Source organism: Peromyscus maniculatus, chromosome 13, assembly GCF_049852395.1.
Source record: "Peromyscus maniculatus bairdii isolate BWxNUB_F1_BW_parent chromosome 13, HU_Pman_BW_mat_3.1, whole genome shotgun sequence".
Classification (NCBI taxonomy): Eukaryota; Metazoa; Chordata; class Mammalia; order Rodentia; family Cricetidae; genus Peromyscus; species Peromyscus maniculatus.
The window spans coordinates 28555422-28583029 of NC_134864.1; the positions used below are offsets into that span (position 1 = coordinate 28555422).

Here is a 27608-nt window from a genome sequence, read left to right on the forward strand (position 1 = left end):
CTGGTTTTCTCCATCCCCTCTGGCTCTTAACCCTCTTTTCAACTCCTCTTCTGCGGGGTTCAGCTCTCACCCCTCGTTAGGGAAGCTTCTTTTTACATAAGATGGCAGCGAATGCCGAGATTCACAACTGGTCAGAGTGTGGAGTACAAGTGACTGTAGAGTCCTCAGCCTTAAATGGGACGTGTGTATTGTACCCCTTCCCCACTGCTCAGGAAACAAGCAGGAAGAGGGGATGGAAAGACTGTAAGAGGTAGAGCTTCGGGAAGCCTGATAAGAAATAATGAGTGTCTTCTGGACATGGCAAGGCCATTGTACTCATGATCTCACGGCAGCTCTGGATACCTGCCCATGATCAAGCCAGTCTACCTCCAGCATGGGCAGGGAGAGGCCCACAAGGCCCCACCCCTGGATAAGGGGCCCTTAGCAGTCGATGGCATTTTGATTACACAGCAAAGCCCATGATTTAAGGAGGAGAGAACAGCACTTCTGATAGTGAATGTGTAATTTCACTTTCCACAGTGGATAAAATTTAGAAGTCTATGTCTAATGTAGGTAAGAGTCATCCTGGACAATTTTCTTAACACTTTTAAGCTTCAAATGTACAGACTATTTCTCGTAAAAGCGTTCCGATTTTTGAAGTTCTACTGGAGCACTCTTTTATGTTTTCCAGATTTTTTTTCCAGATACAGTCTGTGTTATTTTTTTCTTTAATGTTTTATACAATATATTTTGATCAGGTTTCCCCTGCCCCAACTCCTCCCAGATCCTACCTACCTACCCAATTTTAGCTAGCTCGCTCTCTCTCTCTCTCTCTCTCTCTCTCTCTCTCTCTCTTTCTCTCTCTCTCTTTCAAAAAACAACATACAAAAAGGAATATCAAAGCAAACAAGAAAAAAGATAAAAGTTGCCAAAACAAATGTAATCAGTAACCCACCGAGTTTACTTTGCACTGGCCAGCTACTCCTGGACAAGGGGACTCCCTGGAGTGAGACAACCTGAGCATTTTTCAATCCCAAGGCTTCCCTCATGTCCTTTGTCAGCTCTCTGACCCCCCAGCTTTTCATAGGAAAATTGCAGAAAGAAAATAAAAGCACAGAGTTACACTGATAGAAATAAGTCACTGGGAGCAAACTGCTTAGCAAGGTACACGTGGCTGGTGAGCTGCTGTGTCCCTTTCTGTAACCAGGAACGACTAGCATCTAAATATTCCATCCCAGTATGCAAGGAGCTGATGTTTTATCCCTGAATATGGTGGTACCTACCTTTAATCCCAGAATTCAGGAGGCTGAGACAAGTAGGCTGAGAGTTCCAAGCCAGCTTGGGCTACACAGCAAGTTACTGGCCTGCCCATGAGACCCTAACACACATACGTATATACATACATGCATGTATACATACATATGTGTGTATGCATATGTATATAAATGTGTATGTATTCATTTGATCTTGTCATTACAAACTTGACCAGTTCAATGGAGCCCTATAAGTCTCTTTTCCCCATTTTCATTAAATGAAATGCTTCTAGGGCCATGCTTCTAGTGTCTCTTTAGTGCATATCCCATTATGGCACAGCATCTTCAACTTGTAAGCATGTTGATTTAGAGGTAGTCGTCTGCTCATCCCTATTGTAAGCATGTCAGTGGTAAAATCAGCCTCACCCTGGTTTGTCTCTTGATTAAGCCCCATACAGGGTACGGTGCATTGTGGGCTCTTTTTACTTCTTGAAGGATAAAGCCAGTGGGTTTTATGTGTTTGTTTCACCAGTGGATGAAGAATGAAGCTAAACAGGAACTAGGTTGAGTCCTTGCTGAAATAGAAAAAAAAAAAAAAGGAATTGGAAGTAATGTCATCATGCAATAAATGTAAAACAGAATATATAATGCCCTGCTCAGCTTAACAAATGGTTGTAGAAAATATGAGGAAGCATCTTCTGTGTGGACTCCATAGTGAGGAATGCAGAACAGGATCCAGCAAAACTTGAGGGGAAAGAAACTGACTGCTAACTCTCCCAAGTCGTAGACCAAGCCAGATGGCAAACAGGGAGATGCTTTCAGTAAGCGTAGCGTGTGTTGTGTGTGCATGCTGGAGAGGCCAGCAAGAACAAATACTGAAATAAGGCGATTGGCTATTATGAAAACATTGCTGGAAAACCTCCCAAAAGGTGCTTTAATCAGATCCTCTGAGACCAGATAAAAATTAATAAGAGCTCAGAAAGAGTGGATGAGTGCAAAGTAAATACAACTGAACAGAGAAGTTGTCAGAAAGAAAAGAGCAGACACGAGATAGTACAGCTGTGAAGTCAGAAAAACCAGGATGAGGCAGAGAACATCCCCGACTCCCAAGTGCTGATGAAGACAGGTCGATGAAAAGTTCAGATCAAATGGCTTTCCTCTCCATCACGTTCTTCCACCTCAGCTGTTATAAGTACGAGAAAGTTGAGAAGTGTAAGTTACCAGAGCCAGAGGGTTCCCACTTTCCAGATGCTCCGTGCTTGACTAAGATTGCAACATGGGTGTGCAAGTGTTAAAATTATTTTCAAAATGGTTACAGTAAAACTTGAATATTAAAAAACTAATGTCTAAGAGTTAGATAATTAATCTCTATTCCAGAGTCATAAAAAAAAAAAACAAAAAAGACAAGGACAAGAAAAAATGTTAAAAAGCTCACTTTTATTGAAACTGAACTTCTCTTTCCTATCTGACTAGGTCCCCCAAGATGAATGGACAGGGTACACACCTCGTGGGAAAGATGATGAGATTCCATGCCGAAGGATGCGCAGCGGCAGCTACATCAAGGCCATGGGTGATGAGGACAGCGGGGACTCAGACACCAGCCCCAAGCCTTCTCCCAAGGTGGCTGCAAGAAGAGAAAGCTATCTCAAGGCTACACAACCCTCCCTCACAGAGCTCACCACACTCAAGTGAGTAATTCTACCTCTGTGCTTCCCTTAGCCACCCCCCCCAACCTCCCCCACTGTTAGTGCCTAGGATCTGACCGACGACTAGATGAAGTGGAGCAGGAAACATCCTTCAGATACAGTGGTATCATGACTGGCCTATTGGTTTTGACATTGACTTTGACTTGTAAATACCAGTGTCATCAAAGACAGGGAAATATAGGTGTACTCTTAACCCCCAAAGGCAATCAGAATGCTTCTGGAAAAAAAAAAAAATCTGGTCAATGAAAAGACCCACGTACTCCATTTTGGAACTTTTTTTTCAGCCACTAAATATACAAGGGAACTCTTCCTCGGAAGACTTGGATTTTCAGAAAATTATGTAATGTGATTGAGATGTTTATGTCAGAGAACTGTATAGAATGTAATCATGCTGGGAAATTGGGTAGTGCATGATAGTTCTTGATAAGCATGTTTGAATTTTGACTCCACACATATTATGGTTTACAAGACCTTAAAAGTGTTTTTGTTTATTTTGAAAAATGTAGGTATGAATCTTTATATGTGTGCTGTTTGGAGAAAAACAACTTGGCAAAGGAAACAACTAAAACTATTTTTTTGAGACAATGTCTCACTGTGTTGCCCTGGCTGGCCTGGTACTCACTGTATAGTCCAGGCTGACCCTAAACTCAACAGAGATCTGCCTGCCTCTGCCTCCTGAATGCTAGGATTAAAGGCTTTGCCACCACACTCAGCCCAGACACTGATTATTTCAAACAGATCTAATTTTTTATATTGTTTATAGAGAGTAAATTAGAGCCTTAAAATATAGATCCATTTAGACCTAAAAGATATATTGTGGGTAATTAGTACTTTTAAAGTACCCTCTTTGTAAAATATATGTGACTATTACTATTCATACACTTGCCTTAGGTTACAGAGTGAAATATTAAGAGACAGATAAAACGTAAAAGGACAAAGCAGCTGGGTTAAGATATAAATGTAAAAATACAAATCAGATTATTGATCAAGGACACTGAAAAACAGCTGACTAATCTATAACAAGAATTATTTAAGTAACAAAGGGCATAAGGAACTAGACAGGAAAATCTAGTCTTGGGTCCTTTTCAAGGGACCATATGGAATTGCTCTGAAGCCTTTTTAATTGAAGATTAGTGCTGATACATTAATTAGCTAAACCACAAAGAGAAGCTGTTCTTTCTACCCTTCCCATGCCTGTGTTCCTTCACTTTGATTTTGTGTGTTACTAATCAGGGCTGTCATCACAAATTCAGCACAAACAACCAATTTACTGCTTCCTAGCACAGGAAGTTAGACATATTGGGATGTACACCCGCCAAAACCTGCAGAGGTCAAGCCTTCCTTGTTTCTTCTGGATTCCGGTTGAAGCCAGCAGCACTTGGCATCCCTTGGCTGACATAACATCACTCTCATGACACCAGCCATAGCATTAGGGGCCTCCCTAATCAGCCTCATGTTAACTTGATTAAATCTGCAAGACCCTGTTCTTGCTGTGAGTATTCACAAATACTGGCAGTGTATCTGTCTGGGGGATGTGAGTCAGCCTACAATGTGACTGCAGGATAGAAGTTGGTTGTGGACATTTATTTGAAAAGGGAAACAAATCTCTGTTGAATTTCAATGCACCTGCAAGAGACACACAAAAAAAATTAAATAGTAAACTGATTTTGTGAGAGAGGAAAAAAAAAGAAAGATGGTGAGCCAAAGTGTTGTGAAGTGAGGGTAGCCAGAAACCCTGGCCAAGTGTGTGTGTGTGTATGTGTGGGTATAGATAGATAGATAGATAGATAGATAGATAGATAGATAGATAGATAGATAGATACATACATACATACATACATACATACATACATACATACATAGATACATAGATAGATACATAGATAGAGATAGAGTAGGCCTTAAAATGTCTCTCTACAAGAGATAGTAATTGTCACAGTCATGGTGTGAAAAGACAAGTGAAGGCAGGCAGAAGGCAAGAAGTCACATTAGTCCTTCAAGCTTATCTGAAATGAAGAGGTGATAATGGGCAGCCTCCAGCATCCTCCCCGATCCCGTCAGGTCATCTGCAGGACATGCTGGACACATTAGCTAAGTGACACCTTGGGCCTTAGGTGATGGCAGACAATGATTGCTACTGCTCACCACGATGCACAGAGATGAGATGAGCAGACAGGAGAAGGGCTGTGAGAATAACGAACTAAGCCTTGGGGAGGCAGGAGACAGGCAGGTTGTGAACTCAGCATTCCCTGTCTTACACTAGGGACATCCTACCGAAAACTCTTCCCAGAAACACATCCCCTGAAATTAATTCTCCTTTGCTTTCTACATAATACTCATTCACTACCTTCCTGGGTCATATCTAGACATCCATATTCTTTTATTCTCCAGAAATTTTAAGAGCAGAAAGAGACTCTCAAAGAGGCAAATAGTGACTGCTCACTGGTGTGTCCAGCTTTGTGACATTGTGATGTGCTGTCATCTACAAAGTTCATGCTCAAGAACCGTGTAATTGAGTCACCAAAAAATGTCAATGTTTTAAGTAAGTTTATGGTTGGTTTTGTGGGGGTGGGGGCACACTCATCTGAGGCACATGTAGTCATGGACCACAGGTCAGACACTCCTGGAGGAGGATGTTGACGTCAGTGAAATGCTCAAATTGAGTGTGAGTAAGTGAGGGCTATTTCTAGTCTCCAGACTGATGGAAACTCAAAATGGAAATCAGTTTATTCACAAATTTTAAAAAAAAAATGTTTTTTATTACTCAGTATAGAGTTTCATCAAGCCTTCTCTGTGTTGAACCCTATTCCTCAGCGGGCCGGAGAATGTCTGAGCACTGTACAGTCGTGCCTTTCTTCTCTGTGTGAACATTCCCCACAATTATTCCTGTCTACTTATCAGCATTAATTTCTTCCTGTCCTGTTTCATGAGTCCCATGCATTACCACAGTCTACATATTACGTTTCCATCATACTTAGTCACATATGATCATTTACTGATGTCTAGTTTAACCATATTGAAGGAGAAAAAGTCAAAAGTGTCATGATTTGGACTCAATCCTGTCTTATTTCTTGGTGGTGTTTTGACTGGAGTCATTATTTTTCTAGAAGTTTGAAGCTTTCAGTCCCTCATGCAAAAAAAAATTAAAAAAAAAAAAATGATACCCAGATCCTGGAATTCTAGTTCCCCCAAAAAAGAAAACTATATTTATGTTCCTACTTCTTTGACATTTAAGTCATTTTTTTCCTCCTTCCTCCTCAACAATTCACAGCTTTAGGGATGAATCATAGACATGAACCAAGATAACTAAAATTAGTCAAGTGGGACGGGGACAACATTTCGTCTGAGGCTTTCTACTCCCCTCTTCCCTCAGAGATGGAGAGAGCACTCCTGCTCCTCCTTCCATTGTTTTTCTTCTTGTTTTCCAAAAGCCTCTCAAGAATTTGTTTATGCGTCAGCTCCTTAATGTTAGTGATTGGGTCTTCAGCACACAAACCCTACAGGCAGGTGAACATTCTGAAACCATGAGAAGACTTGACAGTGGAGCCCATCTTCGGGCTTGCCAAGCTCCGTAGTAACTCCTGTCTCTCTCACGTTACTCTTCCTCGTCACCCCAATGACCCTTCACTTCATCCCTAGCTTCTCCTCCTTCTGTGATGAACTGACAGTGCACCTGTAATGACATTGTCCCAAGAAAATTATTATTATGTTTTCCCAAGAAGCTTCTTGAATATTCAATAATAAATTTTCAGGCAAGTAAGGAAGAAGCTTGGGAGTTAGAGTTTTCTTCAAAACACATCCCCGCAGTTCAGCTCTGAAAAAGAACATAGGTCTTTTATCTGGATTCTTTATAATTTTGTTTGTTATCCAAGCTATAATGCAGAATGCTATAATGGTTGGTTAAAATCATGCCCAAACCAGTCTTAAATTTTATTTCACTCAAATATGCTATAGAAGAAATGTTCTAAAATGATACTAAGTGAGCTACCCTTTAAAATATTCTAAAAGTGGGTTGGGTTTGTTGACACGTGACTAATCCCAGCAGTCAGAAGGCAGAGGCAGATAGAACTCTGTGATCTATGCAGTGAGTTTTAGGCCAACCAAGGCTATATCATAAGATCCTATCTCAAGAAAATGACAACAACAACAAATATTAATAATAATAATAATATGAGATACTCTAAAGTTAAGTTCAAATACCCAGTAATCCAAAGCAAATAATGCTTTAAAGTTTCCTCATTTTTTTCATCCCTTCATCTCAGCATTAGGTGAAAAAAATTCCCCAGGGGGAGAAAATAGCTTCTAAAACCACTGAGGAATACCCCTGGCTTTATAGTGGGACCAGTCTGGGTTCTTAGCAATTTACATAGAGTGATAACACGTGACTTCAAAGGGGTTTATGTCCAGTCCTGTATTTCAGATGGTTTATCCTCTTCATCTTTATTGATTTCCCAACTCCTCACTTTTTGATAGATAAATTAATTACTATTCTCATGTCGTGACCAAATAGACAACAAAGAAGCAACTCGTGGGAGGAATAGTTCATTGTAGCTCACAGTTTGAGAGGGCACGGTCTGTCCTAGTCAGGAGATATGGCCACACTCACAGCACCTGGAATTCCTTCCATCTGGACAGTCCATAAAGCAGAGGGCTATAGTTGGCCCCTTTTTCCTCTTTTGTTCAGAATGGGAGCCCATTCCATGAGGTAGTATTATATTACCTCAGTGTGGGTAGCTCTTTCCTCCCCTTAAACCCCTCTGACTACAGCCGTGGTTGATATATTGTATACCCTAATAAACCTAGCTGGGGATCAGAGTACAGAACAGCCACTAAATTAGAAGTAGAGGCCAAACAGTGGTGGCACACACACACCTTTAATCCTATTACTCGGGAGGCAGAGATCCATCTGGATCTCTGTGAGTTCAAGGCCACACTGGAAACAGAGCCAGGCATGGTGGCGCACACCTTTAATCCCAGAACTTGAAATCTCATGTCTTTGCTTGGGAAGGACACACGCCTTTAATCCCAGGAAGTGATGGCAGGAAGAAGAAAGGTGTATAAAGCGTGAGGATCAGGTACTAGAGGCTTTTGGGCAGTTCAGCTGAGATCCCTTCTGGGTAAGGACTCAGAGGCTTTCAGTCTGAGAATTCATGGAAACAGGAGTTGGCAAGGTGAGATTGCTTGTGACTTGTTCTGTTTCTTTGATGTTTCAGCTTTCACCCCAGTATCTTGGCCCTGGGTTTTTTATTATTATTAATAAGACCATTTAATATTCATGTTACATACAGCCTTATAGATATTCCCATAGCTGTGCCTCCAAGGTGATTCCAAATCCAGTCGAGATGACAATGACAATGAAGATGAGCCATCGTACTTAGTGAAACGTTGAGTATCTCTTTCCCTTTGGCTAATGGCTCATCATCTCTGAGCAAATCTCAGGCTTTCAGCATGAACGGAAGCTCTAAGCTGACTCCTCCACACCTAGGCTGTGGCAGCCAGCATTAGTAGATCCCAGCACTGATAGTTGAACATTAGACTCCCTTAGCCTGGACTCAATGACCCCTGTTGTCTGTAGATGTCATTGCTCTTCTACATGCAAGGTCTCTGAGGAACTTCGTGGCACTAATGAAGAAAATATAAGGATGAAGCATAGAAAGAAAAAAATGTTTACTCACAATTTAAAGACAAGGGAAAACAGTATTAGCAAGTAAATTGGCCTTGAGAAATGCCAGTATTCAGCTTCAACCTTAAAATGAAGGTCTATCTCAAGAGCTTAAAGACTTGTTTGTCTTTATCTAAGTCTCTTTTTTCTTTCTAGACGCACTGCGTCCCTGCTTGTTCCTCACACTCCACATGCCCCTCCTACCCACCGACTGTTCTTCATGTTGTTTCTCTTCCCAGAAAAGGAAGAGGGTGGAAGAGACTGGAGCATTGCTGTTTTTTTTTTTTTAACCAAAGATATGAGCCATATTTAAGAACATAGCAATATACATCATCCATCTTGGTCCTAAGTATGTAAAGTATCTCTGCTCTTTTGTTGTCTTTTCCCATTCTTTCTATTCTATTCCCGAATTCTTTCCCATTCCTCTCCTACCTTTCCCAGAGCAGAACTGTGACATAAACTAGCTCGCACTCCATACAATCGTAAGGAGGACAGAAGAACACAACCAGACACTACACTTTGTAAATTTACATCCTTGGTGACAATAATACTTGCTTTCACTGTCCCCAGGCTTTCCAACTCCCTTCTCACTTTCCAAAATAATCAGTGGGGAAATGTTAAAATAGGAGCATCATTCTTGCTCATAGACAAATTACCACTTGCTTGTAGGCAAAGATCTGGTAAACCCCTGCTGGAATGAGCCATGACTAAAGAGAGGAAACAGCCAGTACAAGGAACAGCCTGCTGCTCCAATCCCTGGCCACCAGGCAAAGCCTCAAAAAACTGGTCCTTCCCTAGGATTTGAAAGCCCACTTTCAGATACCATTAGTCTGTTGAATATTGTGGTTCATACCCTATCCTATACCTTACTATATGGTTACTCTTTTAAAAGTCTATATTAGAAGGAAATTTGCACAGATTGAACTGTCTTGGAATGACCTTGGTCCCAGTAAAAAGAGAGGCATGTGTGTGTGTTAAATGGATGTGAAAAGAAGCTTGAGTACACAGATTAGAAAGCAAAAAAGGATGTTTACATCTCTTTGAGATTCTTTTCAATAATTTTTAATTAAATGTATACATGTGTGTCTGTGTGGGTATGTGCACATGAGTGTAAATGCCAGCAGAGACCAGAAGAGGGCATCAGATCCCCTGGACCCAGAGTTAAGGATGGTTGTGAGCTACCTGATGTGGGTTCTGGGAGCTGAACCCAGGTACTCTGGAAGAACAGCAAGAACTCTTGAGTGCTGAGCACCTCCCCAGCCCAGATATTTACATCTTCACAAAGTTCTCAGTACATGACTGAGCACAAGAGTTTTACACACATACTTTCATTTCGGTCACCACAACTCTTTACATGTGATTTAGATACTTTTACAGTGGAGTCCTCTGAGTCTCACTGAGACTAAATAATTTGTCCAAGGTGAACTCTCAAATACAGTAGGAGTTAAGATTTGAGCCTGTGTGCTTAATGAAGAAAAGACAGTAAGGTGGGTGGAATGGACAGCTTACTAAAAATCACAGTGAACTGTTTATAAAGGGATTTTTAAGGAAGGGAAAAATAAAGTCAAAAGAGTGTAAACAGTCCAGGAAAAAGAGAAACTGAAATTAGATAGTAAAAATGAAGACTGGGTTCAAGGTGGTATCAGGGGCTCAGTGAGGTGAATTCTGATCCAGAAGTATAAGCAGAAGACACGTATTTATGACTAGAAGGAATTTGACAATGTTCTTCCTCAGGCATGGCCTGAGATGAAGGAAGGAAAACCAAATGGCCAAAGGATCAGAGGTGCAGGAGGTGTTAACTGACAGAAGACAGGGGCAGAAGACTCACTGAGCCTTCTTCAGAAAGCTGCAGACTGGCGTTGCATCCTTGACAGACTACACAGAGCTATGTAAACAAAACCAGGGTGGCAGAGAGCTATGGGCAGGGAAGGAACTCAGATTAGGGTTCTAGCAGCAAAAACTCTGTTCCCCCAGATAGAGCTGGTCAAGGATGCTGCCCACTCCCCCTGTGAGTGAGGAAGACTCTCTGTTTGCAAAGAGCCTTAAAGTCTCTATGTCTTGCCTGTACGCTGGCTGGCATTCCTTCAGTGCTATACCTATACACCTGTTGAAGTAACTGGTAGCCAGGTAGAGAGAGCGCCCTAGTTATAATTAGATAGTGTCCATGTAATCTACTCATTGACCCGTGCAGTAAACTTTTATCCAGTAACTGTACTGTTTAAATCATTGGTACTTTTGTTTCAATACTTGCGCTAAATACATTATTAAGATCTGATATTCCAGATAACACACACACACACACACACACACACACACACACACACACACACACACACACACTAGGATTCAGAAGATTAGCACAACAGAGAGTAAGAAGCTTAAAATTCAGAGGCTAGAGGTATCAGTGTTGATGTATGCCTTAGTGCATTTTCTGTTGGTATAACTGAGCACAACAGACTGGGTAATTATTAAAACTGGAAGTTTTTAAGAAATAAAATGAAAAGTTATTTGGCTCACTGTTATGGAGGATGGGAAGTTCAATCACCCAGTGCAGCATCTAGTTTCTTATTTCGTCATAACGTGGTGGGGAACATCGCAGGAATAGATATGTCAGGGGGCACCATGGGCAAAGACGAGGTATCCTATCTCCAGTCTTCTTCCTCTTCTGATTAAGCCACTAATACCACCATGGAGGCCCCACCCTCAAGACTTCATCTAATCCTCAATGCCAGATACCATTAACACAGGCCCTTGGAAACTGATGCCAATGCATGAGCATACATTGTCAGGGAAAGAAGACATCAATTCATAACAATGGTTTTGTTGGAAATTTTTTCTGGTCAGAGCAGTCTACTTGGCGTAGGGAAGAGAATTTTGATGTGGGGTTTTTTTTTTTTTTTACTTTTTATTATGAGATGCTATTGTATCAGAATAGTTCAGGTTTTACTGGTTTTGCTTTCTTCTTGTGTCCTTTGAGAAACCTCTTTCCTCATCTTAGACAGTAGGACATCACACAGGATGAAAAGCTTCTTCAACAGGAATTCCAGCTAGCCGTATAGAACGCAGCCTCTAACCCTGTTTGGAAGAAGCCTATATAAATGTGTGTTAACAGATGATGCATTTGGAAGAGCAAGACCATCTATACCCCCCGTGTAGCAAACAGGAGAAAATCAGCACCACAGCCCAGAGTTCAGGTTGCCTACAAGGAAGAGAGATCAAGCCAACACTTAGAGAAGCCCTCCTGAGCAATCTTGTAAATGCTGTGTTATGCTTCCCTGGGGGCTTTTGCCAATACTCTTCGGAGTCTTAAGTGTGATGAACAAAACATCTACACAAGATTTGTCCAGCCTGAGAAACCTAAGACATCAGCACAGGGTTACACTGTCCTCCTAACAGGAGTGCCAATCCTACATTTTCAAGCTGAGCTTGTGAGATGACATTTCAGCTCTCTAAATACACCCATCTCCTCTTAGATCTTTTCTTTCTATTGGTGGAATTGCCACTGTCCAAAATACAGTGACAAAGTATTGTGGGGTTCCCTTCAAACGTCTTTGAGCTTTATGGCTTTACCATTTCTTACTTGAATGATTCTGATGAACCAATGTGTTCTCTTTCTGTTCTAGCTCTTTCCAAAGACTTTCTACGAGGCTACTGAAAAACTCACCTCAGAATCTTATTTTGCCTGTGCACAATAGAATGTTCTGAAGCATCAATGGCCACTCTCTTTTGAGCTCTTTCCTTCCATCCCTCTACACATTCCCTAGGTTTCAATCATAGGGAGGTCTTGATTATTCTGGAGTCTATATTTTAGGCCTTAGACCTGAGCTAGAGAAGATAAGCCAGACTTCCAGCAACTACGCGTGATTTCTTGTACACACTATATGTTCACCTGGGGTCAATAGAGAACTCTGCTCACCATGGTTACCCCTGAACCAAGTGTGGATACTCCGCAGCAAAAAGCTTAAGCTCACCAAAGCAGAGCCAGATCAGAAGGCTTTAAAACTTGCAGCTGGAAGTGGAACAAGCCACCTCCCTTCCAGTTCCATTGGCAAAAGCTAATAATGACACAACCATGCCTGATTTCAAAGAGCTTGGCAACCTGACCCCAAGCTAGGACATAAACACAAAACACTCTCTGTCAACCAGCTCTAAAGACAACCAAAGCTCATCCTTCTGAACTCTAAACATTTAACTTGGTCTCTGTCCTGTAAGAAAAATAGATTCATGCTCACCATCAAATGGGAAGAAATCTTGAAGCCTCATCCTTTTCTGGGAAAATATCTGCATTAAATTTTATATCCTGTGGCAGATGTGTGATAGTGTGTGCCACAGAGAAGGAGACATGGTCCAGATGTATCTGTGTGACATAGAGTCTCAAAAGGACAAATGACCTGCCTCCTACATATCTAATATAATTGCAAAATAAGAGCAAAAGAAAGATCCCTAATCAACACTCTGACTAGGAGAGGAGACAGGGTCACAGAGGGCATGGACCCACAGCGTTCCTGCTGGGTAGAATGTTGCAGGGTCTCTGCTTTGGAAAAAGCAGTATTTCTTGATGAAGCTGCAATTCTGTTCCCTGGGAGCAACTTCTTGTCTATTGTTCTCCATGTCTCTGAGCCTCCTCTCTGGAAGGACATTTCTGTTATCTTCCTTGACTATATCCATAGTCCAAGGAACATTTGTTTCCTAGGAGCCCAAGTGGTATTTCATAACTCCTCCAGAGACACGTCTTTTGATCTAATCTCATGGTGGCTTGACTAGTACAGCTCCATAATACTGCAGACACCCTTTTATCACTTGTCTCCAGTGAGCTCCTCGACCTGATTACCATACTCACAGGATCCACATAGATGCATCCTATCGGGGCTTGGATTGTTTGCCTTCTTATCCACATGCCTCCATCTTAGAGACTCTCAGCTCACTGAGAGTTAGAGAACCAGACTTATTAACTTTTTTCTTCCTAATGATTTTCTCTAATCAGAAGGATCTTCTTAATTGTATCTTCTTCTAATTTCTCTGAATTGTTCAGAGGGTTAAACAATGGAGAAAGGTGGGCATGTCCTTGAATGGAACTTGGCCACAAGAGGTGAGTCTCACATTCCCTGGTCATTCAAAGCTCCTCTGGTTTTGTTTTACCTTCTGTAAGTGAGTTTCAAACCAGTTCCTTCTTCCAGTTCTCAAATGTCTGAATGATTTACTCTTTCACTGCTACTTGGAAAAGGAGCTCCTTTTTCTCTGAATTTGTTTCTTTCCTAGCATTAAATAGCTTGTCAGATGTTGCCAACGGCAACCAACATATGTTATTAACACTGTGTTATGAGTTCACTTGTTACATCATCTCTCTTCCAGGTTGTAGAAAACAGCTTACAAAATCACTCCCTGGGAAGCATCAATCAACACTTTCTAATGACAATTGTTTGCTGATGACTACCAAGTCCTGAAACCACAAGGCACACACTTTGAGATTTTTGTCATTCTTGTTGTTACAGGAACATCTTATTTCTGATACCAGCTTATGCCCCAGCAAGAATGGGTTAAGCTGGGCTCTGCTGATAAGCAATTCCCAGATGCTCACAATTTAATTCCTGCTCCACTTATCGTAGTCACTCTCATACTCCGAACGGCAGCAGCTCCACCTTAGTACCTGCTTCCACGGTTGCCAAGTAACAAAGGGGATGTGGTAAACTGAGCACCATTTCCTAGAAGTGGGACGCAGCTTGGACTTACATTTCACTGCTAGAGCAAGCTACACAACCACACCTCATTTCAAAGAGGCGGGGAAGAGCTGTACTACCATAAGCCTGGGAAATTGAGAACTGGGTCTGTTCAGTGAGCAGCAGTCACCACACCTCAAGGTCTTCCTTCATGCTCTTCCCTCCTATGCACTGCCATTGCTGTCCCTTGCCCTTCCACAAAATACCCAAGCACACAGCCCAGACTCTGATGCTAGATACCTCAGTTCAAACACTTCTCTGTCACTTCAAGGCACATACTATGGAGAATTATTTGACCATTTTATGCCTTGGCTTCCTCATCAATGATTCAGGGATAAGAGTAGTAATTATGGAGATTCAAGATGATGTATGTGAAGCCCTGAGAACATGGAAGATGCGCTCTTACAGCTTAGCTGCCATCATTGTCCCCATTGTTATGTGCTACTATCCCAGTAAATGAATTTCCAATTCTTAAAATAACAAAGAATAGAGTAGATGAATATTTCCATTCTTCTAAACCTTCCTCTCAAACTTAACCATTTTCCCACGGCCAATATTTCTTCTTCCTAAGAACTCCCAGGGCAGATATTTGTGAAGGTAATTAGCCTTCTCGTGCCCTTTTCTATTATAATTTCTTTCTCCCTAGTGTAGAAGATAAGTAATGTTTGTGCATCTTTTGGCACAGGATTAGCCCCAAGCAGATGCTGAATATGTGGTCCCCATGCCACCACCATTCCTGCGTGCCTAAGGTAGGTTGAATAAGGGTTTCACACAGTAGCATCCACCTGCAATCCTTGAGGTGAGTGGCCATCCAGCTTCTGCCAGAAGTCTTTTTGTTGTATTCTCTCAGATTCTTCAGCCTCCCCATGCTTCAGAATCTGTAGTTCTCTAAAAAGCTGTTTCCTCTTAACCCTGCTTAGCACTGCCAGCCCACCTGGAGGCTGGAAACTCAGTCTGTCAGGTATGCATTATCATGTTAAAAATATCTACACAGCCATCCCTAGTATTGTCATCCACTTTGAACATTGGAATATTTCCTTTAGTTTATCTGGGGATTCCCTAAGAGTCTATCTGATTAATGAGTCCTTTTAGAATTGGAGAGAGGTCTCCTTCCATGTCCACACTAACTGCTCAGTACTTTGAAAAACTTGTTTGGGAATTCACATAAGCCAAAGAGCAGGAGAGGTGCTTGATCATCTATGCTGATAAATAGCACTATTTTCCTTCTCTATGGCTCTCTTTTCAAGATTAATAGTTGCAAATAACTGTCTATTCAGAATTCTCAGTACATCTTGTTTGATCCCAATGTTCTCAAAAGGAATTGAGTTGACTTTAACAAAAAGATTCTCGGGCTTTCTTCTTATCAGCCAATGCCCAGCTCTGTTCAGGGTCTTAAGCTCTAGCCCTCTGTTTTCTGTGCCAACTTGCTTCCTCTCTATGATTCATGGAACGGGGGGGGGGGGGGACATTTACCCCCAAGCAGTCTGGGGACTGCCTGCACCATCTGGACATTGTTCTTGCCTTTCATCCTAGAACCTTCTTCCAGTTTTTTGGATCACTTCTCTTTCCCAGAAAAGGCAGAGCTGAGAGCTCTTGGCATAGATCTAGGTTACCAATTGCATGTGACATTGCCCATACCTGAGTCATCCCTGGACCAGACTTGGGAAGAAGTTCTTACTCTGTTCATGGTACAGATATTTAAGGTTTGGCTTATCCTAAGCCTGTCTCTTCAGAGCCTTAGATTAAAGAGCTAGTTGAGAACCACTGATTGACTTTCCTTACTCGGTGAAGAAAGGTTATTCTCAAGGTCATGGCTCAATGATATTTGCTGAGAAGCCTGGGAACCTGGGTTCAGTCCCCAAGACCTACATAATGGAAGGCAAGAACCTACTCTCCCAAACTGTTCTCTGACCTCCACGTATATGTTGTGGCACATACACAGTAAATAAATAAATACAATAAGAGCATTTTTAATAGGGAGGTATGTCAGAGTTTGTTTTGCTTTGTTTTGTTTTTTAAAGATTTATTTATTTATTTTGTATACAGCATATATGACTGCAGGCCAGAAGAGGGCACCAGATCTCATTACGGATGGTTGTGAGCCACCATGTGGTTGCTGGGAATTGAACTCAGGACCTCTGGAAGAGCAGTCAGTGCTCTTAACCTCTGAGCCATCTCTCCAGCCCCGGTATGTCAGAGTTTTAGATGGAGAAAAGCTAGAGATGCACATAGCTGGCTATTAGTCAGTGTATTCCTGTTGTACTTGATACTGGAACTGAATGTCTCGCATAAGCAAAAGGAGGAAGACTTTGGTTGGGCTCATGGTGGGCAGAAATCAGAGAGAGGGGCCAAATACAGAAAGATCCAGGGCAAGATATGAGGCTAAAGTCTACCGTCAGTAACCTACTTCCTATAAATAGACCTCCCATCTCCTTCCTTTCTCACCTCCCAATAATGCCATCAGATTATGAATGTCTGTCAATGAATGAATCCATCAGTCAAGTCAAAGCCCTCATGATTTAATTGACTATGGAAACACCATCTCAGATAAACCTAGATAAGGTTTTTTTTAATGTTTTATTAGTATATGTTAATTAAACATAATAAGGGTTTCATTGTTACATTTTCATACATATCCTAATATGTTTCCCTCATGTCCCCTACTTTTGTCCCCCGACCATACCCAATAACCTCCTGTATCTAGAGGCTCCATTCACTGATGCCCTAGGTATTTATTGATCCATCCATTGACAATCAAAATTAACCAACACAGTCATCTTTTCATCACTGTGACACACCATCTGATATATGAAGATAAAAAGGCAGAGTTTGTTTGGGCGCATGGTTTTAACCATCGGGCCGTCTCTCCAACGCCAGACCACATACTTCTGAGTTTTTGGTACATGGTCGAATGGCTCCATTGCTTTGGGGTCTGGGAGGCTGAGCATCATGGTGGAGAATGTAGCATTAGAACAAACCTGCTTACCAAATGGGCAGCATGGACGCACAGAGTAGGAGTTATAAAGATACTTGTCACCCTCCAACCACCCAACAGCACCACAGGCTGGTGACTAAGGTCTCCACATATGGGTCTTTAGGAGATGTTTAAGATCCAAACCATAACACTGACCACATTCATCAAGCTCAACACTGCATTGCTTATTAAACAGAACCACTTTAACAAAACTGAGCCCTGTCAGCTGATGGTAGCTATTGGGGGACATAATAATGAAAGAGGTCTAACAAGACCCAGAAAACAGGAATTATGATCCTATGTGACACAAGTAACCCTCTATACATAAAAATTCTTAGTTTCATATATGACCTTTTAGAAATGTTCTATGCATATATATTGCATTTTTTTCTTTGCAGGGGGGGACAAGGTCTTGCTGTGTATCTCAGGCTGACCCCAAATTCATAATATTCCTTTCATTCACCTAATGAGTTGGGATTACATGCATGTGCCCACTACACACATACATTATATATGGCACAAGTCTAAACTCTCCTTAGAAACATTGTTCTACATCTTGCCCTTTTCTCCTCCACCTATACCTCAAATATGTTGTGTATAAGTTCACAAGACCATGTTTTTTCTCTATTTTCATGTGTGTGATGTGCATGGGTATGTGTGCATGTCTGCATGCCTGGGTTACACATGTGTGGGGACCATTGGGGGCCTGAGGCTGATAACAAGAGTCATCCTTAATCCCTCTTCCACATTATTGATTGAAGTAGGGTCTCTCAGACAAACCCAAATCTCACCACTATGGCTCTTGTCTCTCTAGCCAGCTTGTTCTAAGGGTCCCTATCACTGTATTCCAAAGGAAGCTAGAATTTCAGCCATGTTTCCACACCCACACAGAATTTATGTGGGTTCTAAGGACCTGAGCTCCACTTCTAATGTTTTTGTGACAAGCACTTGAACCATTGAGCCATCTCTCCAGTGCCAGACCACATAATGATTTCTGGATACTCCACTATGTCTGGGTACCGCGATTTATGCAACCAGTATCCTCTTTAAGGAATCTTTTTATCCAGCTTTATAGGAAGCCTAATTTTAGGAAAGAGAGAAGTGTTGATAACATATCAAAATGGTCTTGGGACTGTAATCCTTGGGTGATAGTGTAGGAAGGAGGTAAGAGTTAAGAGGTATTAGCTATAAACATTATAGCTTAGGGTCTTGAAGCACTCAGTCATTTGAAAAAAAGGAAAGGAAAATAGAAAGCATGATATAAGGCCAGATGTGTTCCCAGCCACCAAAATGGGAAAGGCTGATCACAAAGCCTACCTCTTCTGCTCCCAGAAGGCAGGACTGGACTCAGACCCTGACACTTGGGGGTAGACATATGCAATCTACCACTAGGAAACAAGTGAGGGACCATGGTCACTGGATTTGTTGCTTGGTTTTCCTCATTTTTTTTTTGTTTGTTTGGTTTTTTATTAAGAGATTTTCTGTTCATTTTTACATATCAACCACTGATTCCCCTGTCCTCCCTCTTCCCACTTCCAAGCCTTCCCCCCAACCCACCCCCTATTTGCACCTCCTCCAAGGCAAGGACTCCCATGGGGAAGTCAGCAGAGCCTGGTACATTCAGTTGAGGCAGGTCCAAGTCCCTCCTCCCTGCAAAAAGGCTGGGGAAAGTATCTCGCCATAGGCACTAGGGTCCAAAAAGCTGGCTCATGCACTAGGGACAGGCTCTGATCCCACTGCCTGGGGGCCCCCTATACAATTCAAGCTCAACAAACTGTCTCACTTATCCAGAGGGCCTAGTCCAGTACCATGAGGGCCCCTCAGCTATTGGTCCACAGTTCATGCGTTTCTACCAGTTTGGCTTGTTGTCTCTGTACTTTTTCTAGTCATGGTCTCAATATCCCTTGCTCATGGAATCCCTCCTCTCTCTTATCGATTGGACTCCTGGAGCTCTGCCTAGGATGCGGCCATGGATCTCTGCATCTGTTTCAGATATAAAGCAAAAGATAACCAGACTGCAACCCACAGCTCCAGGGAGGCTACCTAGTAAGGAAGACCCTAGGAAGGGCTCATGGATTGCCTAGTGATGGAGAAATGGATGAGATCTACATGAACAAACTGGGGGTGAGGGGGTAATGGAGGGCAAGGGATGGGGGATGAGAGCTTAGAGGAGCAGGGGGTTCAAGCTGGAATGGGAGCAGAATGGGAGATCAAGGAAAGAGATACCATGAGTGAAGACACCATGGGAAAAGGGAGAAGCAGAGTGCTAGGGAAGTTCCCAGAAATCCACAAAGATGACCCCACCATAGACTACTGGCAATAGTTAAGAGGGTGCCTGAGCTGGCCTACAATGGTGATCAGATGGCTGAACACCCTAACTGTCCTCATAGAACCCTCATCCAGTGACTGATGATTTTCCTCTTTTAAGCTCACAATCCTGATGACATTTCATCAAATGATTTAAAAATTTTTTGTTTTAATATGAAGATTTCTAGCCTCTTTCCTTCCTATAGATCTCGAGACTGAGCTGCTTAGAAGACAAGACCCCCATCCCCACCCCCACTCCCTCTACTTCCTCGCTTTCTTTCCCTGCTGATTGAAGGAAAACCTTCATCTTGGGTAGAAGTTCCTAATAACATTCAAGGGAGGGAGTAGCGACCCTTGTGGAAAATCATGTCAGCTGTTTTGTTTTCCCAAAGTTAGGTAAATTCATTAAATCCTTGTGCTCTTCAATGCTCACTGCCCCCCACCTCCCTGGGTTTATTTAAGTGGTTGCCTATAGCAACCACCTGCATCTTTAGTAGCTGAGCTGGGTATTGTGGAAACAGCTTGACAAGCTTCTTCTGTCTTGGCCTCTATGATTAGGCTTTGAGCCCTGGAGGTAACTATATTAAATTTTAAATAATATTTTAAACATATAACAGTGGGTTCTGCTCTTCTTTCTCTTTTTCTTTTTTAAAGGGCACTACTTTTGGAATGGTATACTAGAATGCCAACGGCTGCTATTATTCGGGTCTGCTGGTCACCCTCAGTCCTGTCAGTCGTTTCTAGGAGGAGAGGGAGGGGAAACTGAGGCAGAAGGCACCAGAGCCCAGCCACCTCCTCTGCTCCCCTCACCCTTCACGGTAGCATCCAAATTTCTGTGGTCCACTGGGGACCTCAGGCTGAAGTGTTCCTCAGGGGAGTTACCCTGAAAGAGTGGGGTAAGCAGCCGTGAGGACGTAGGTGGACCTTTCCACTCTGCCATCTTCTATGAGCTCCTCTGTTCCTCACAGATCTTTCTTCACCTGTAAAACTGGACTAATTTTACCGATCCTTCTGTAAATATTTGTGAAAATTAAATCCGCTGGTGAAGGTGGAATGGTTGATCCAGCACACTCTGTAAGGATACACTGTGTCGTCTGTGTCCCAATTAAGTTAAATTTAACTTAACTTTGATACAAACAACCTTAGCGTGGGGCTGAGACAGCTGAGCAGCTAAGGGGTTAAGTTAACTGCTCTTGCAGAGGATCAGAATTCGACTCCCAGCACCCACGTTGGGCAGCTCACACCAGTGGGTCTAATTCCCTCCTCTTAGTTCCATGGGCACTGCACCCGCATGCACACATCCACACACAGATGCACAGATGTGCACATAATTAAAAACAAAAATGCAAAGCAAGCCTTAGACGAAAATGGATAACTGGAAAACTCTATGAATGTGTTTATTTACAAAGAATAGATCTTCTCCACCCTGACCCTACACACACCACAATGTACTAGGCACAGCTATGGACAGCCCCCTGGTCCTGTAAATCTCCTCCCCATGGACCAGTAACTCACCGTACGGGACACTTCTAGACTAAGCTAGCTCCACCCTGACGCTGTCCCTTGTCTCCAGAATGGAGGTCTTTCTCTTGTCAACCCCAGAGGCTTAAACAGCTGAACATGAAGTGCTCTGCTTTCCAGACCTCTCCAGTTTTCCTCTCTGGTTGCAGATCTGCCATGTCTCCCTTGCTCCTCTCCTCTGTTGGGAAGAGGAGGCAAGTCCCAATGACTGACGGACAGACAAATGAAGCCAGCTGTTGTCTACCCTGGCATCTTTGCTATGCTTGTAGGAACTCAGTCATTTCTAGAAGGAGAGAGAGGGGAAACTGAGGCAGAAAGCACCAGAACCCAGCTACCTCCTCTGCTCCCCTCATCCTTCATGGTAGTATCCAAATTTCTGAGGAGAGGAGTGGGCCAACATGTTCTGGATCCTTTGTTCTAACACACTGTGACACACTGGATCCCTGTTGCATTTTACTGATTTGTGTAAAACACGCCCCTCTGCAGTCAATGAGGTGAAACATTAAGAATCTACTGCTGTGGGCTCTGTAGCCTTTGACGGATGGTGGGAGGCTTTCTTCTCCTGTTGTGTGTATTTTTATACTTCAATCCACTCTTGGGAGAGTGCTTTGACTTCCATAATAAACTCCATAGACAAAGTGGTTCAAACCACAAGAAATTTACTTTCTCCCAGTTCTGAAGGTTGGAAGTCTGAGGTCAAGGGGTCGTTACAGTCAGATGTTGGTGAGAGACTTCCTGCAGAATTCTCCCTCCACAAACCCAGCAGTTGAGGAGGCACTGAGCAATCTTTCTTACAAGGACACTAATCCCATCATAAATGCCCCACCCCCATGACCTCATCTAAAATTACTGACTCCCCCAACAAAAGCCTCATCTCAAAAACCCATCCTTTTGGATGTGAGGGCTTCCACAGATCAAGTGGGGAGAACACAGTTTGTGCCACGGCACCTGACATTCATTTTCTGTCTGTAAGGGAAAGTGCTGGTGCATTCTAGGAAGCAGAAACCTTTAGCCAATGTATTTTTCAGGTACCAGTGTCCCCTGATGATGGGATGTGCTTTGGTGGCTTGGTGAGGACTCCACAGGTCTCATCTTATGCTACATTCAGTGCTTAGCTTCCTGGCTCAGCAGTTGTGACCTACGGGTCTGTAGCATATATGTGAATCTGGTTCCGGTGATACAGGTCTGTGTGCTCCTCGAATCTCTTGGATAAGCTGGAACTCGGTGCATTGACCCGTCTGTTTCTGGCTTCTTAACATAACATGCTGCCTAAATCCTGCCCATCCATGGAATGTTGTGGTATAAGACGACATCCTTTATAGGCAATAACTAGGAGTGTGTTGTGATTGTGTACTTTCTGGAGTTATAAAGGTTTATTGTTTGCTTCTCACTTGATGATAAACAACCCTTTTTATGCAGGACAATTTGTTCCTCAGTGATAGATTGTGTTAGTCAGCTCTCTGTTGCTATAGGAAATACCTGTGATACCTGTAAATAAGATGTTTATTGAAAGGGAAGGTTTATGTTTGGCTCAGTTTCATGGGTTCCAGTTCATGTTTGATTAGCCCTGTTGTTTTTAAGCTTGAAACAGGGCATCTCATAGTAGGCACACACAGTGAAATAACTCAGCATAGGAAAAGAAAAAAAAGAGCTAGGATCCTATCCCCCCTTGAAGGGTGTACGCTGTTGACCTCCCCACCTTAAAGGTTCTACCATCTCCCAGGAGTACCACGTAGGAAACCAAGACTTTGCCAAGTGGATCTTTGGGGGATATTAAAGATCTAAGCCATGTAGTTCAGATAATGAGCAGAACTGGATTATAGTCCCACAGCCAGTAAGTACATTTTCCATAATATAATGCCAGTACACAAAAAAGTAGGGGACATGATTTTGAAGAAGAGAAAATGAAAGTTCTTTCCTCTAGATATTTGGTATGATAGATTTTTCCAGACACCCTTGGGTCTGGAGTTCTCAGAGCTATGCCCACCTTCATAACAAATTATTTTTTCTCCCTCTGTCTCTGCATCACAGCACAAGACAGACACAGAGATGCAACATCGCAATCAGTATCGGTGATGTTTGCCTGAGGTTGCTGGGGAAACCTGGCTTCCCTAGGCAAGAACCCACTGGGCACTGATGATTCTTAGCTCCCTAGTCCTGTGAAGCCTTTGACAATCTCCCCATGGCTGACCAACTCCTTTGGCTCTGGTCATCCCACAGTTCAGCCTGGTAGCACTGCCAGATGCCAGTGAGATACCACAGAAGGATCCTGAGTTTCATTGTGGATTTTGGTTAGTATGTGGAAAAAAAGAACATTTGTGCTTCACTGAGGTGATTTGTATTCTACAAACCATAAACAGGTGAATTGAGCACAATGGAGAAAATATATTTATTTAATGTGTCTACCTTAGCCCCCAGTAAGAAAATCCCCTTATCGTATTTATGTTACCTGCTGGCAGCACTCCACACTACCTTTTATATCAGAAAATATTTAAAATATTTTTGACAATGAATATTCAAAAAGAGAAAAGGAAGAGAGAAGAGAAAAAAGGCAGAGGAGAAAGGGGTGTGGGGATCCCCTTTTCTCTATTTCAAGCCAAGCTTTTTCCTGGCTTTTTGTGGCATCCAAGTTTCCTATTTCTTCTGGCATTCGTTAAGTGGCCCCATGACCTTCCTTTTGCTTGCCAGAATGTGTTATGTCTATCCACCAAATGCTGGAGCCATGGTACTTTGGAAATAAGTAGCCAGCTCACAAGGGAAATTGGCTGAAATGGATTTCACCTTCCACAATAAATGAGTTCTCACTGATGTATTCGACAACCCCTAAGACACAGTGGTAGAGGAACAAAGGTGTACGTTTTCACAGTGGGAGACTAACATGCAACAGCCTGGCAGTGGTCAGAGGCGACAGTGATGTGGGGGAAGCCAGTGACACACTTATCCCTCACCACGTGTTAGAAGTCAGCCGGATCCGACACTGAGAATCCTCGGCGTTCTCTCTGCCCATAAATCCCTGGTCTGTATCCCACAGCCACACAGCCATCTGGATAATTAAGCAGTCACCTACCAACTCCTTCAATCTGCCCTCCGGAGGCAGCTGGCCAAGCCACACCTTGGTGTGAGCTGGGAGGGGGAGGGAGGATGTTTGAATCCCTGATCTCTTTCCTGTCGACCTTTCCTGTACCCTACAAAACGTCCACTATTAGAAGATCCCTTTGCACACTGAGGGACTTGCCACATCATCAGAGACAAGTGAACAGGAGACTTCCAGTTATTTGTAGTGTTGCTCCATGCTACTTATCATCATCATAAGTTGTGTTCAACAGGCTATCAGAAACAAGTTGGTTTTTTTTTTTTTTGGCACTTCAAATTTAAGTCAGAAAGATAAAAAAAAGAAGCACTAGCTAAAACTAATGTGGACTTTGAACATGTAGCATGCTCATGCATGCTATCAATCACAAGGAATTTCTTATTTATGTTTGGTCCCAGATGACAGGTTTCTCGTGTCCTTACTGGCCCTTGATCTGCCATCACCATTGGTTCATGACAGGTAGAAAAGGATTGAAGGTGGAAGAACCACCACCTCGGGGAAGTGATGGTGAGCCAGTCTAATCAATGGTCTGGGACCATGCCAGCCAAACCCCGCCTAGCAAAGAAGAGCAGGAACCTATCTAGCTACAGATGAAGTACTTGTGTGTACATGACATCCTTACCCATTCATGTGTTCATCACGTGCTGAGGGTGTTCTGGGTGCTAAACTTTGTCCTAGGACTTGAAATGATGTAGTCAGTTACCTCCGCCCTGTGAAGCTTCTGTTCTAAAAGAATAAACATCAAAACTAGTGTCCACCCTACCAGACCTAAGCACCTAGGCTGTTTTGGACTGCCAGATATTAGAACCATTAAGCCAAAACTTCTCTCCTTTGGTCCAGTCCCCAGAACATCTGACCACACAAAGCAATGATCAGAACTTCCAAAAATCTGCCCATTTTTTTTTCACCATAAGTCAGGTATGAATTAGGCTTGAATGTCAGCAACAGATCAGCAAGGGGCAGAGTGGAGTCTGTGAATGGACAGACCCGTCTTAGGCTAGCCTGCCCCGATGGACCATCCTGTGCAAGAGCACTGTTCCCTGAAAGTCATGTTGTCTGCCATAGCCCAGTCCCCAGACAGTGAACAGGAGCTAAGTCCTCCATGTTCTTCTCAAGAAGGGCTAAGCAGGATTGGAGGCCAGACAAAGCAAATAGTAGGTGGGGCGCTACCAAGCTGGCCAAAGTGTTGGAGACAAACAGAGCTCGCTCTCTGATCACATGTAGCTTCTCTGTGTGGGCCATGTGGAGCTAGCACAGACCTAACTATCTAACAAAGAAAGGGCTAGAAACCTACATGCCAGTTACGTCCAGACATCTCACTGCCTTGGCCAACCTTACTCCCCAGGGTGCTGGCTGTACCACACTTCCTTGGGAACCCAATCAGGAAGCCTGAACTTCTGTGGGCCCACACGCTTTCTAGGGACTGGATAAGTGTGGCCCCCATCCTGAGGAAAGCTGAAAAAATGTCCAGTGCCCAGGGGAGAAGATAGCAGGGGTAGACTGTACAACTAGCAGTAGCAGAGGCCACCCTAGGCTGCTCTCAGTTCAGGAAACAGGGCAAGAATCTAAGCTAAGGGGTCAGGTAAGGCCAAGCGGATCAGAGAGCTGTATAAACTCAACCCAGTGTGTCATCCCAACAGTTCAGCCAACTGAGGCTCAGTCTGGACTCTCGCCAGTGTTGGCCTGGGTAGTGGGCTGTGTGGGAGGGCAGCTGCAGACAGTGAGGAGACAGGCTGTCCAGCTAGCCGAACCTTCCAGGTCCTTCTGGTCCACCGTGGACACTGAACCCTTGCGTGGCATTGCAAGGTCCTGCCTCCAGGGAGGAAGGGGTTAAAAAAAAAAAAAAAAGAAAGGACAAAAGCTGTGGCACTGGACATGAACCCAGGAGGGAGACCAGTGTGGCATCCAAGCGGAGTATCTTGTCCCCATCATTCATGAAGGTGGCTGCTCCATGAGTGTCCAGGACCAAGCAGCTCTGAGGCTGGGGGTGGGTTCTCCTGGGAGAAGATACTACGATGTTGAATAGGCCCTGGGGTGGAGCACTCGCCAGCCAGCTCCAGATGACGAGTCTTGGTGTGCAAATGGAAAACAGATGGGATCGAACGTGACTTTTCTGTTCCATATGATAAAATTTTCCAATTTGCATGTTTAGTCTTTTAATGTGTGTATACATATGTCCGTGTATGTGTGTTCATGTGGGAGAGTGCAGAGGGGATAGGCACGTACGTGTGTGCGTGGTCACGGAGGTCAGAGGTCAACCTCAGGTGTCACTCATTCAGGGACCATCCACCTTGTTCTTTGAGGCAGGGTCTCTTATTGCCCTAGAACTTGACTGTTACGGTGGGCTGCCAGGCCAGTGAGCCTGGAGGACCCCCAGCACTGAGACTGCAAGCAGGCCACCACACCTAGCTTTGATTTATTAATTGATTGATGTTAATGTCAGTTCTGGGGATTGAACTTACGATTGTACGGCAAGCACATTGCCAACTGAGTCACCTCCCCTACGCCCTCCTCATTTGTCTTTTTAAACTGTGTTTCGTTTCTGCTGTGCTAGGATGATGTAATTTAATACACATTGAAAAGTATAGATCTGAATACTATCACATATTGCCTAATGATTATCATGGACTTTTTTTTCTCCTTTTTTTTTATTAAGAGATTTTTCTATTCATTTTACAATACCAAACCACAGATTCCCCTGTCCTCCCTCCTCCCACTCCCCAGCTTTCCTCCCCAACCCACCCCTCATTCCCACCTCCTCCAAGGCAAGGTCTCCCCTGGGGAGTCAGCAGAGCCTGGTACATTCAGTTGTGGCAGGTGCAAGCCCCTCCTCCCTGCACCAAGGCTGTGCAAAGTGTCTCAGCATAGGCACTAGGCTCCAAAAAGGCAGTTCATGCACTAAGGACAGGTCCCAGTCCCACTGCCTGTGGGCCCCCTAAACAGTTCAAGCTCAACACTGTATTGCTTATCCAGAGGGCCTAGTCCAGTCCCATGGGGGCTCCTCAGCTGTTGGTCCACAGTTCATGTGTCTACTAGTTTGGCTGTTGTCTCTGAACTTTTTCCATTCATGATCTCAATATCTCTTGCTCATGGAATCCCTCCTCTCTCTCACCAACTGGACTCCTGGAGCTCTGCCTGGGACCCGGTCATGGATCTCTGCATCTGCTTCCATCAGTCACTGGATGAGGGTTCTATGATGACAGTTAGGAATGTTCAGCCATCCGATCACCAGAGTAGGTCAGCTCAGGCACCCTCTTGACCATTGTTAGTAGTCTGTGGTGGAGTCATCTTCGTGGATTCCTGGGGACCTCCCTAGCACTCTGATTCTCCCTATTCCCATGGTGTCTTCATTCATCATGGTATCTCTTTCCTTGTTCTCCCACTCTGTTCCTTATCCA

At 43.4% G+C, this 27608-nt stretch overlaps 1 protein-coding gene across 11 annotated transcripts in view; it reads left to right on the forward strand.

Annotated features, from left to right (window-relative positions):
- Positions 1-27608, forward strand: part of Dlgap1 (DLG associated protein 1) — an 838155-nt gene that overhangs the window by 599851 nt on the left and 210696 nt on the right. For all 11 annotated transcript variants that reach the window (XM_042259990.2, XM_042259994.2, XM_042259993.2 and 8 more), the window contains one exon: positions 2706-2920. In XM_042259990.2, coding sequence (XP_042115924.1) covers positions 2706-2920 — 215 coding nt within the window. The remainder of the gene's footprint in view (positions 1-2705; positions 2921-27608) is intronic.